This window comes from Vombatus ursinus, unplaced genomic scaffold, assembly GCF_900497805.2.
Source record: "Vombatus ursinus unplaced genomic scaffold, bare-nosed wombat genome assembly UNPS02014847.1, whole genome shotgun sequence".
Taxonomy (NCBI): domain Eukaryota; kingdom Metazoa; phylum Chordata; class Mammalia; order Diprotodontia; family Vombatidae; genus Vombatus; species Vombatus ursinus.
This window is the reverse complement of record NW_020954625.1, coordinates 1,978,397-1,991,315: the sequence shown is the minus strand read 5'-3', so window position 1 is coordinate 1,991,315 and position 12,919 is coordinate 1,978,397. Positions and strand designations below refer to the sequence as shown.

Below are 12,919 nucleotides of genomic sequence, written 5' to 3'. Positions count from 1 at the left end.
GTCAACTCTGTGCAGCCTGCGCTGATCTTCCTCCTAGCTCCCAAAGACACTATCAGTCTCTCTTTCCTCATACATCTCCTGGCACTTTGCCTGGATCTCCACAAATGGTAAGCATATTGCATGGGAGATGGTCGTTGTTAAATGATTACTGCTGCCTCTGTACCTCTTCTGACTTAGTGCAACTTCTTGCCTGATTCTGGGTTAGAAGCACAATGACTGTTTCCTGTTCACAGTTCCTTCAGGTGGCTCTTGAATGTCATGATCTTTAGCTCCCCTCTCCATTCTGACTGCTTCCTTCCAGGCAGTCTATCAGTTTCCATCCTAAAATGTGGCACTGTGAAATGAACAATTCCACGTGGGGTCTGACCAGGTAAGGTTCCTAACATATATAGCTTTTTGGGGGCAGCTAGGTGGCGCAGTGGATAGAGCACTGGCCCTGAAGTCAGGAGGACCTGAGTTCACATCCGGTCTCAGACCAAACACTTGTCACGTACTAGCTGTGTGACCTTGGGCAAATCACTTAACCCCAATTGCCTCACTTAAAAAAAAAAAACCCATATATAGCTTTTCCCTTTTCTGTATCTCTCATCCCTCCTGTCATTATTATTTGTGCATGTCAGGTTTTAGTTTGTAAATTCCTTGAGATCAGGACCTATACTATATCTCTTTATATCCCTCGCACTAAGTAGAGGGCCTTGTACATTTGTGGTTCAGTTTCAGTTGTATCTGACACTTCATGACCTCATTTGGGGTTTTCTTGGCAGAGATACTGGAGTGGTTTGCCATTTCCTTCTCTAGCTCATTTTACAGATGAGGAAACTGAGGCAAACAGAGTGAAGTGACTTGCCCAGGGTCACACAGCTAGTAAATGTCTGAGGCCAGATTTGAACTCAGGAAGAGGAGTTTTCCTGACTCCAGGCCCCAGCATGCTATCCACTGTACCACCTAGCTGTCCTGGTGTCACCTTTCAGGTATCACATAGTAGTTCCTTTATAAATGTTCGTGGAATATTGAATGAATGAGAAGAGTCCCGGTGCACTGGGTATTGAAGTGTGGGTCTATGAAATTCCATGAACAATGATGAAAATGACAATCATTATTCTTCTGTTTCTGACAATTTAATGATTTACTTGTGGTATTTGATTTTTAAAATTATCTATCCCTCTCACTGTTATCTCATTTAAAGCATTAATCTCAGAATTCTAATTAAGCAGGTTTTGTCTCTTGTATTTTATGGAATGGCAAATGGGAGTAGGCAAAGAAAGGAGCTCCCTGGGGTCTTTGCCTGGTAGATGCACAGGCCAGGAACCCAAAACACGTGCAAGGCACTGATCTAACGGAAGTGACACTGGTGAGCCTAAAGCAAGCCTGCTCTGTTTATAAGGATGGGCTGTAATGGTTCAGATTCTTCATAACAAATGTGAACATGAAGTCCAACGATAAGTCATGTTCCTGTGTGACTTTCCATGACACTCTTGATAAAAACATCTTGTGTGTGCCTGTTCTGGTTTCATTTGAGGAAAGAAAGCCATTTAGAACTGAAATTGATACGCTGTAGAGTACATTTGTAACTGGATTCACTGTACTTTAGATCACAACTTTATATCAAAAGTAGATATTTTATTATTCAAATACGTTATGCCATTTTTCTGTTGCTGACTATTACCTAATGTTACTTCCTATGCCGTTTTATATCGCTAGCAAAGTAAAGTGTTAATATAGTGAAAATGGCATGGGATTTGCAGTTCGAGGACTTTCCTATTAGAGATTCTGGGGACAGCAGTTTTGTGAGTTAATTAGCTGTAGTGTTTGGTAGATCCACTTCTCTGATTGGTATATTAAAGCATCTTGCAGTTATCTCAAAAGGTTTGTAAATAAATTGTTACCATGACAGCTACTGTTCCTCTAATAAGATTAGAGTAATGATTTCGGCCTATTTTAATCTGCCATTTAACACCCCAAACCACCTGGGGCCTTCTTACTGCTAATGCTTCCAATTTGGGGAAAAAAAACAAACCCACGTTTAAAGACTTTCTAATCCTGAAACTATTTTTGTTAATGAGTTTCTGTTCTTAATTTTCAAAAATCTTTGGCCAAGATGATTAAAAATTAATTTGACACAAGTTTCCATATTTCATATTTCAAATACATTATTTTCACTTTCTTTGAAAGAAACTTAATTTGAGGAAAACACAGAAAGACCAGTTTTTGCTTATTTTTATTGGCTTTTAAAAACTGCTCTTTCAAAACTAAAATGAATCTCTGAATATATAGAACCCATTGCGTGTAAACATAAAGAACTGTAACCAATTACATGAAAATATTGGAATCAACTCATATAGATAAAATGTCTACACACGTGACCTAAAAAATCATTATGGAGGCTAGGGAAAATGGAATTTTAAAGCTAATTTTAGTTTTGCTGTCGTAGCCTATATAAGCTCTGAGGATCCCTGTTCCAAGTCCCAGTCTCACAAATGAGTTCATGGCCTCAGAATTTGGCTACCTCTCCCCCTTCACTGTTCTAGGGGGCATCCCAGAGGGCTTGGGGGGGATTCTCTAATGCCATTGGTTCAAGCCCTTACAAGATTTTCAGTGGAGAATCAACTTAGCAAGGCAGTCTTGAGTAGCTTTTAAAAAGGAATGGTTACTAAGGTTGTCTACAAGAAGAGTTCAGAGTCCAGGGAAGGTGGGCTCAGCTTGGAGAATGTGGGCGGCAGAGGGGTAGGGTAGTTCACAGCTCCTAGTTTCTCCTCCTCATGGGGGGCGCTCTTGATGCAACTGACTCTGGAATGCAGCTCGGACCCTGATGGGAAGCAAGAGGAGAAATCCACACTCCTCCTTCAAAGCCCACAGCTTCCTCCTTTGATGGGACCAGAGGGGTAGCTGAGACCTGATAAAGGCTAAATCCAAAGTTCCTCCTCCACCCCTCCCCCAGGTGGGTACTCCTCAGAGGCCCCTGGCTTTAACCTCTCACATCTGGTCCTCCTCAGCCCGATAGTGACTATTCATGATGGCGTGAGAACGTGGCCTAGTATTCCCTGCCTATTGGAATGAGCTCCTTGTCTGGCCCATTTCACATCAGACAATGTTTTTCAAAGATTTTTTTTAATTTCACATATCATCTAAGGTCTTTTAAATTCAATGTGTTCTCACTTAAGGTATCAGAACAAAAATGGGATGGGTGGTTTCAACCTCACAACACTATTATAAACATAGAATATGATATAAAAGCATGTTCGTATTTGACCTGATGACAACAGTTGTGTTTGGTTAATGTGAGATCAGTGGACAGAGCTATAGTGAGACTTTGTTCCAAATGGACTTTAGCACAGTAACTTTACAAACATAAACCAAATTAATATCTCTTCCCCATCTTAGCCTGTGAACCCTTCTTGTTATAAATGGTTTTTAAATAAATGTCCCAGTGAAGTCCTTTAGTTTAAATTTTATTTTTAGTAGGGATGATCTGTGAAATAATTTCAGCCACAGTTTATTCTTCATTTTGTTTAAAGAACAGGATTTATATTTCCAAGAGTACAGACTTGATACATTTTTTTTGTGTAGATTAAAAGTGAAGCAGTGTGACCTGGCTGCTTTTTCTAGTGTGTTTTGTACTATGAGAATAACATCACCTTTTTTTTTCTTCACTGGCCCTTCTTCACCCTAGGGTTTCTTCTGAACCCTATGATCCTGTAATTCTGTGAATTTTGATATGTGGAAAACCCCAAACACATGGCTGTTATAAAGCACCATCATAGAACTCCATTGTCACATAGATTTTTCTTACCCATATTCAGATATACTTTGGTTCAGATCATGAGTAATAATATAACTATATACAATATAACCTAAAATATAATATAATTTGAAGTATAGAAAATAAAAATCAGATATTACATAGGTATCATCTTAGCCCCTCTCCCTGCACCAAGAGATCTAATCATGATTCATTCATCAGTGTTCCAAAATAATTGTCTCCTTCTGCATATTTACTTCAACATTTTCAAATACATTTTAGGTTTTCATATTGATCTTAGAGTTGTTCCTAATTGCCAGGACAAACAAAGACTTTCTCCTATGTCATTATAATGACTGGGGAAGAGTTGAAGAAATGTGCCACCTCCCTCTGTTCCAAAAGGGGGTGGAGGTAGGGAGGGGGGAAGGGCAGCGTGTGAGGTACAGGTGCTGACCGGGCAGCTGAGGGGAACTCTCCTCTTTTTCCTTCTTTTTCTTTTTGGATCTTTGTGACGAGGGAAAGTTTGCTGGGTTGGAGGAAAGGAAGTCTCTGTTAGGAAAAGAATTCTATAAAATGACAAAGGGCATCAACTCTTCAAAAAGAGGGTCTACTTTGCAAAATTAAAATTGACTTTCGAGCTTAAATTGATCATCAAGGTCAGAAAGTGTTAGGCCCAGAACAGTGTGCAGAGAATTTGGGCAAATGCACGTCATTACAAATGCCATAGCAAGTCTTCTTTACTCTTTTAAGTTCTACCTAAAACCTGTAAATTGGTTACATGTTCAAGAAAGAGTTTTCAGGGATTATCGACAGTGAACAATATATTTCATGGGGTCAGATGTCAGCCCCTTTATTCAGATTTGTTGTGGTGTCATTAATATTGGTGTCAGAGGAAATTTGGTGTTTGGATTTGCCTGAGGGGGCAGGGTCCTTGGTTGGAATACTGACTGCCCTGCCCAGTATGGAGATGGGGCCACGGTGCTTGGTCCCTAGGACGGGCTCTGTAAATGCCTGCTGCCTCCCTCACTTCACTCCTTTGTGCTCCATATAATGAGCACTTGGTGAAAAGCTAAGTGCATAAAATGTGAGTCTCGTTTTACTCTGTGCAGCCAAGTCAGTGGCTACTGCAGACAGGCTTCGGAGGATGCCCAGCCTCCTTTGGGAGTTTTCTGGGCTCAGGTTTTCAGCAGAAGCCCTCTCAATAATAACCTAAGCTTTCAGTGTTCCCTCAGCAAGCAGAAGTGCCATTTAGCCCCCAACCCAACCAACTACAGTATTGAGAGTTTGTCCCTGAGAGCTGTTTAGTCCCTTCCCTGAAGGAGCCACTCTCTAGCTGGGTGCGGGGCCTTGCCTTCTGTTTGACCCTGCAAAGGCTTCCAGTCACCCTAGTCTCAAATTACAGTGAAACCTGCTTAGGAAGACCACCCAGGGCTGGCTCCACACAAAAGTGAGCTTTCTGACAGGTGGTCTTCAAGTACAGGTGGTCTCTTCAACAGGTTTCTCTCAGTGGGCAAGTTTTTCATGACATTGAGGTCACTGTTTCCCTCCTTCCTCCCTCCACTTCATTTCTCATGAGAAAAATAACCATCACAAGTTTGTTTCCTTCTGACAGGTTTGTAGGTACAAGACAGTGTCGAGGTACATTTCACAGCTAAAAGCAAATGAGAAGTTTTCTGTTTAAGAAATCACAAACTACTTTAGAACACTCATTTTTGAGTGCAGGCATGCCCTGACTTTAAGTAAAGCCACTGTACTATACTCAAAACACTCCAAACAGCTCAGAGGATAATTACTTACCCTCCTCAAAAAAGGAGTCTTCATTTTTTCAAAAAGGTTTGCAGTCTGTGCCTTTACATGTTAGATTTCCTACTGAGTTTAAAATCCATCTTTTAAAAAATTGAGGAACATGATTACTATATAAAATAAGGTTTGCAACACTGAGTATTTCCTCCTATATTCATAGACTGTCAGTCCTGAAAGAACCCTTCCAACTCTCATTTCACAGCTGAGAAACTGAAGCCCCCCCCAAAATGAAACAGTTTGCCCTGGTTTTCACCATGACCGTAGGAGAGCGCGCTGTAGGCTCTGGTTCTCCTGATTCATCTCATCACCTACCAGTCTTTTCACCATGGCTTTACTCTCTGGCAAAAGTATGTCTCAAGTACCCAGACTGTTATAAGATTAAAGATGCATTTCTATAGCCTGTGAAGGTTTAAACAGGGTTTCTTCCCCCAAAAGAATAATGTGAAGTGGGTTTGCAAGTGCCATTAGCCCCATTGTGCGTCGCTTGTTCAGCTCCCATAGCTAGTGAGCGTCAGGACTGGGAGGCAGGCCCGGGTCTCCCAACTCCAGATCCAGGACTTGTCCCCTCCGCCATGCTGCTGCCGCCTCTCAAATGACAAGCCGTTCCTCGTAACAGTTAGCAATAGAATTTAGCAGGTTTCTAGTGTCCCACTCCCCGGGTGAAAAGCTGGAGAAATTTCCTAGAAAACAGACCAAGCTGATTGGCTGAATGAGTTCCAGTGAATGCACATTTTATTCTCTTGTGTAAATTCTTTTAGTGATGCTTAGGGCCAGATAGCCAAGAACTAAAAAGTAGGGCAACTCCAATTTTTTGTTAAGTTCAAGTGCTAGGGCTCATTACAGACTTTCTTCCTTCATCCTGCCCCTCAAGAACTAAAATGTTTGTATCTCTTCATCCAGAGTGGAGCTTTGTGGGGTACCATCGAGAGAGGGCTGGCTCTGGAGCCAGAGGATCTGGGTTCAAGTTCTCTTTGCCACTTACTGCTTTTGTGACCTCAGTCTCCTCAACTACAAAATGAGTGGGTTATACTAGATGACCTTGAAGATTCATTCCTTCCTGCTCTAAATCCATCATCTGATGTGCCAGACCCCTCCTAGCTGCCACCTTAGAAGGGGCTCTTTGAGAGGCTCTGCACATCGCTGTCTCTAAGTTATAAAGAGCCTAGTAGGAAATTACAGTGTGTCTTGGCTGCTCCTGTCTTTGTTCTGTCCTGAGTAGGGGCTGCAGTGAGCCTGGAGGAATGGAAGCTCCTTGAGGACAAGGACTGTTGGATTTCAGTCTGCATGTCCTCAGCACTTAGTACCTCCCATCTAGTGGGCTAGCATTTAACCAGTCAACAAGCAAAGGATTCTCAGGAGGTGACGGCGGGTAACCAGAGGCTTGGTCTCCCAGGTGAAAATCAGGGCTTAGTTAGGACCGAGAAGATAAATTGAATAGGCAGGAATCGAGGAGGGTCAATTTAATTATCATGAACTGTCATGGTCTTTGTAGCACCAGAGCAAGCTCTCAAAAGATGTCTTCTTGCTTTGATAGGACCCCGAAAACAGCTGCTGCGGCTTTGTCTCCTGCACTTCCCTTTCTTCTCCAGCGACCCCACATCCCATAAACTGGGCGTTTTGAGGGACCTGCATTTGTCAGGGTGGGCCTTGAGCTTCCAGGACAAGATATGGTTTCGCCAAAGGTTAGACCTGAAGGCAGCCTAAACAGTGATCATGATCCACTCCCATATTCTGTAGAGAAGGGACTTGAAGGTGGCAGCTAGGTGGCAGAGTGGATAGAGCACCGGCCCTGGATTCAGGAGGACCTGAGTTCATAATCCGGCCTCAGACACAACACTTACTAGCTGTGTAACCCTGGGCAAGTCACTTACCCCGCCTTGCCCAACCAAAAAAAAAAAGAAAAGAGAAAGGAACTGAAGCCTCAAAAAGTGACTGAGGGGTGGGTGGGTGGGAAAGCTCTCTGCCAGCGGGAGGCAGTGCCCAGGAACACACTCCCTCGGTGGCTTCTCATTCAGGCTCCTTCCACGGATTTCCTTCAGCTGCGGCGTCTTCATCCACGCAGGAACACTTAGTGTGTGTCCCTCAGCTGGAGTTCAGGTTCCACTGGACGGGCGAGGGTTGGCTTCTCCCCATGTTCACTTGGTGGGTCTAACACCTTGGAGGAGCTCCTCGGGCCTTTCCCTGGTGACCGGTGTCTAGGGCAGCTTTCTTCCTGTCTTGGTTCCTGGCACTGGTCACAGTCTCAAGTCCTAGAAGATCAGGAATCCTGCCTTAAGTTGCTCCAAGGCCATCAGGTGAGCTGTTTAGAGTTCTAAGGTATCTTGGAGCTTGTTTGGTCTAGTTCCCTAATTTTACATGTGAAAAAATCGATGTTAAAGTTTTCTCTAAGTTAGACTTTAAAGATGCAAACATGGGCTCTGCTCTTATCAAGAAACGTGACTTTGGGGTCTGTGTATGTATGAACTTGAGCCATATTTATAGAAAAGAAAACAATCAAAAAACCTTGTCCAAGCTCTCAACATCATCCCTTTTTTCACATCACCACATACTTTCAGTTTGATTCTTACATCTCCCTTCTGCCTACTCTACCTTCTATCTAAATACCAAACTTAGAATGCCAAGAATGGGTGAATAGGGGAAGGGAAGCAGGGAGGAAACAAGCATTTATTAAGCACCTACTATGTGATGTGGGTATGTGGGGTGTTCAGGGAGGGCTAGCACTTTGGGTGTGAGGGCTTGCCGAGCCCTTTTCAGGGCTGCTCGTCCACCTTTGGTGTGTCTACCTTTCACCCAACTCTCACTTGTAGCTCCAAGAAGCTGTAGCACGACCAGCATCAGTCACAGCCTGGTAAACTGCCTCAGCAGATAGGTTAAACCAGGTTGCGGGTAACCAATAGACCTCAGACCTGTAGGTAAGTTAGCAGGGTGTCCATCCCAAGCATGTGAAGACTTCCCCAGAGAAATGGGCAGATGAGAACAATTTGATCCAGCAGCCATGAAGGCAGCTGAAGCAGCTGCTGTGGAGTGTTTAGGGCTTGGTCAGAAACCAAAGAGACCAAGGTCATCCACTGCATCCTGGGCCATTGCCAATCATCCTGAGTTTTGTCCTGCCACTGGACTTGGATGACGCTGAAGAGAGCAAGGCTGATGCCTTTGTGTGACTCTGTCTCACTTAAATCTGGTTCATACACAAGTCAGGACAACACCCTATGATGTCATTAGTCCTCTTTAAAAATGAAGGATCAGGCTATAAAACTGTGCATATCCTGTGACCCAGCAATACTGCTTCTAGGTCTGTATCCCAAAGAGATCATAAAAACAGGAAAAGGACCCACATGTACAAAAATGTTTATAGCAGCTCTTTTTGTCGTGGCAAAGAATTGGAAATTGAGGGGATGTCTATCAGTTGGACAGTGGCTGAACAAGCTGTGGTACATGAATGTAATGGAATACTATTATTCTATAAGAAATGATGAGTAGGCAGACTTCAGAAAAACCTGGAAAGACTTATATGAACTGTTGCTGAGTGAAGTGAGCACCACGAAAATATTATACACAGTAACAGCCACATTGTGCAATGACTAACTTTACTAGACTTATGTTTTCTTAGCAGTGCAAGAATCTAAGACAACTCCAAAAGACTCATGATGGAAAATGCTATCCACATCCAGAAAAAGAACTATGGAGTCTGAATGCAAATGGAAGCATATTATTTGTGCTCTCTCTCTCTCTTTTTTTTTTGTTTGTTCTTTCTTGTGGTTTCTCCCATTGATTCTAATTCTTCTTTACAACATGACTAATATGAAAATAGGTTTGATAATAAATGTATATGTTGAGCCTATATCAATTAAATGCCATCTTGGGGTAGGGGGGGAGAGGTGGGGAGAAAATTTGGAACTCAAAATCTTAAGGAAGTGAATATTGAAAACTAAAAATAAATAAATACATTTAGAAATAAATAAAATATACATCTAAGAAAATGAAGGATCAGCACCAACAATAATAGCTGTGTGCTAAGTGCTTCGCAAATATAATCTCATTTGATCTTCGCAACAATCCTGGTTCTATTATTATCCCTATTTTACAGTTGAGGACACTGAAGCAGACAGAAGTTAAATGACTCACAACAATACTGATAGGTGCTATTATGATCTCTATTTTACATTTGAGAAAACTGAGGCAGACAGAGATTAAGTGACTTGCCGAGGGTCATACAGCTAAGCTACTAAGTGTCTGAGAATGGATTTGAATTCAGGTTATCTTAACTCTAAGCCCAGAGTTCTATCCATTATGCTTCCTAGCTGCCTAAGTGCTAGGGTTCCTGTTCTCTACTTCCAAGGTAAATCTAAGCTAATAATAGGTAATCAGTCAGTCATTAGGTTGATGTACAAATGATCACTTGACTGTTTTGGGTGAAAATACCTTTTTGTTTGTACACACCTAAACATTTTGAAACTCTGTACGTTCAGTTCAGTTCAGCAGATGTTTTTGTATATAGAGCCTTAAGATATTTATGAAACACTTACTGTAAGTAGAGCCCTACACTGGGTGATTAGAGTTCCTGCCATCCTGGACCTTCTCATCAAGTGGGGATATTACACTGTGGAAACAACTTTTAATGTTGAAAGCCTACCATTAACATTGTGAGTTAAGCTTAAAAGACTCTTTTCGTTCGAAGACAGCAGCCTGGGGAAGGAGTTAGCAGGGACACGCCTGTGTCGTGGTCATAAGTCATAAGAGGCACAAACAGAGTGCTTGGTGGTCATTGGTGTGTAGAGAGAGACCTACTGGCCACCTGGGGGCTTGGTTTTGTAACCATGATTTTGGGTGTGAAGATGCTGGGAGAATAATTGCTCAAACTTTATCAAATGAAATGTTCTTTTTCTCTTAGGTCTCTCAGCAATGCCATCAATGTATACAATCTCACCTGCAGCAACTGTTCAGAAAACTGTGCTTATGTTCTGTTTAGCAACAAGATCACCTTCTTAATGGACCTTCTAATACACCAGCTGACGGTATGTGATACTCTGTTTCAGCCTTTTGACAGAAAGGTTTCTGCTCTGGTTTTGAGCTAGAACCAGACAAACAAAGCTGGACAAACATCCTAAATAGGGCAGGGCTTCTTACCTTTCTGGTGTAATGGACCCGTCAGTCAGCCTAGTGCACCTTTCTAAGAATCATGGTTTTAAATTCAGAAAATAAAATGCATAGCCTTACAGGGCAAACCAGTGATATTGAAATAATCAGCAAAATACTGAAAAAACCAATGTAGGACCTTATGGACCTCGTGTAGGAACAGGGTAAATAAATCAAGAAGCAAGTGGCATAATGGAAATGACCCAGTCAAAAGATCTAGCTGCAGGTCCTGTCTTTCAAACCTGATCTGAAATGCCACCTCCTAAATCAGACCTTTCCTGATCCTCCTCAGCTACTGGTATCCTCTCCCCACCCCCTGGGGCTCCCTGAAACAACCTTATGTTACTCTGCATCCTTACATGTATCTGTATATTCTTTCCCCCAACTGAATGTAAGCTCCTTAAGGGTAGGGATTATTTCATTTTTGTCCTTGTATCCCCAGCAATGACCATAGTGCCTGGTACATAGTAGACGCTAAATTGATACTTGGTGATTGCCTGCACTACCTATTTGACAGAAGTTTCGAGGAAAGTGCTTTGTAACACATAAAACACTATCATTTGTTCATATATGAGCATATATGCTTGTGTGATCTCTTACTACTAGAAAAGAAAAAGGTGAGAGAGAACTTATAAGCAAAGAATATGAGTGAATGGCCTGGGTTTCAGAATAATTTGAAATAAAACTGATAAATTGCTTCCTAAATTCTGAAAATTCAGGTTATGCTGTATTTCTATGGGAAGAAGGAAAGACAGAGAAAGACCCTGGTTCATCTTCTGTTTACTTTTAGTGATAATCTGCCGAACATCAGCTAAAATTAGCTGCTGGAGGGGAGCATCCCATACTGTAAAATGAATAAATGAAAAAATATTAAGCACCTACTGTGCGCTGGGTTCTGGAGGTGGTGGGCATGTACAGAAGTGAAACAGTCCCTAGCCACAGGAAGCTTACATTCAAATAGGGAAAGACAAAACATATAGGAGGATTAATCTTGGCCAAGTAAAGGAGTTTTAGACCAGGAAGTCAGAGGAATGGTGAATGAAGCTGTCGGACAGTCAGTCCATTACCATTCTGAGAGCAAAAGGTGGGAATGGAGAATGGGGGGTGGGGGATGGGGAATAGAAGGAGCCCAGCATCAGTGGATGGCAGTTAATCTACAAGTATTTACTAGGTGCTGGGCTCTGTGGTAGGTGTTAAAGATACAGAGAGATAAAAAAAAAAAACAAATGGTTCCTTCCTTTGTGGAGGCTTATATCGCTTGGGGTCAAGATGGCCAAGGCAAATGAGTAGATGGAATATGAAACGTGGGCTGGTGTAGGCATAGCTAGATGTAGCAGGCTAAGGGAATTTGCACTAATTCACACTCAGTACAAGGACAGGAGCTTCAGTTCGGAATGAACGTAGTTTCTGGAAGCCTAGTGCAGAGGGGGGTGGGTCCATGTGGGGAGAAGCAGAGTGGTAGGAGGGGGACGGCAGGGAAGATAGCTGGGATAGATCAGGTAAGCTGATCTGTGAGGAGAGGCAGGGCCTCTGAAATGCTGCAGAGCGCATAAGCAGTCGAGGCAGAGTTAGGGTGAAGAAGGGGAATTCCTTGTACCTCCTGAGAATCTAATCTAGAGCCGTCCTGTTTTTATTTCAAATTAAGAAGCACATCCCTAGAACAGCAGAACCAGAATGTTGTCATCCATTATTTGCTTCAAGTTTTCCACCAGTGAGGGAACCAGCTGCCCTTCTAAGCAGCCCCCTCCTCTGGACAGCTCTGATGATGAGGGAGTTCTTTCCTCCAAGCCTCTGTCTCTCTCTTTGCACCTTCCAAACATCGTTCTTCAGGACTAGCCTAATCCCTATTCCCTGTGATGACCCTCTGAATATTTATAGAACATCATTCACACCCCACAAAAGTCTTCCCTTCCCCAGGATAATAAGCATCACTGATTTCTTCAGAGCGGCTAGGTGACACCATAGTGCACAGAGTGCCATGCCTGGAGTCAGGAAGACTCATCTTCCTGAGTTCAAATCTGGCCCCAGACACTTACCAGCTGTGTGACCCTGGGCAAGTCCCTTCACTTTGCCTTAATTTCTTCATCTGTAAAATGAGCTGGAGATGGAAATGGCAAACTGCTCCAGTATCTCTGCCAAGAAAACCCCAAATGGGGTCACAAAGAGTTGAACACGACTGAAAAACAGCTAAACCATAGCAAACCACCTCAATACCCCAGTCAAATGAAAGGGTTCTAAAGA

The 12,919-nt window shown here is 42.7% G+C and overlaps 1 protein-coding gene across 4 annotated transcripts in view; it reads left to right on the top strand.

Moving 5' to 3' along the window:
* Nucleotides 1-12,919, top strand: part of SCAPER (S-phase cyclin A associated protein in the ER) — a 400,073-nt gene that overhangs the window by 284,421 nt on the left and 102,733 nt on the right. For all 4 annotated transcript variants that reach the window (XM_027840666.1, XM_027840664.1, XM_027840665.1 and 1 more), the window contains one exon: nt 10,434-10,557. In XM_027840666.1, the coding sequence (XP_027696467.1) occupies nt 10,434-10,557 (124 nt within the window). The remainder of the gene's footprint in view (nt 1-10,433; nt 10,558-12,919) is intronic.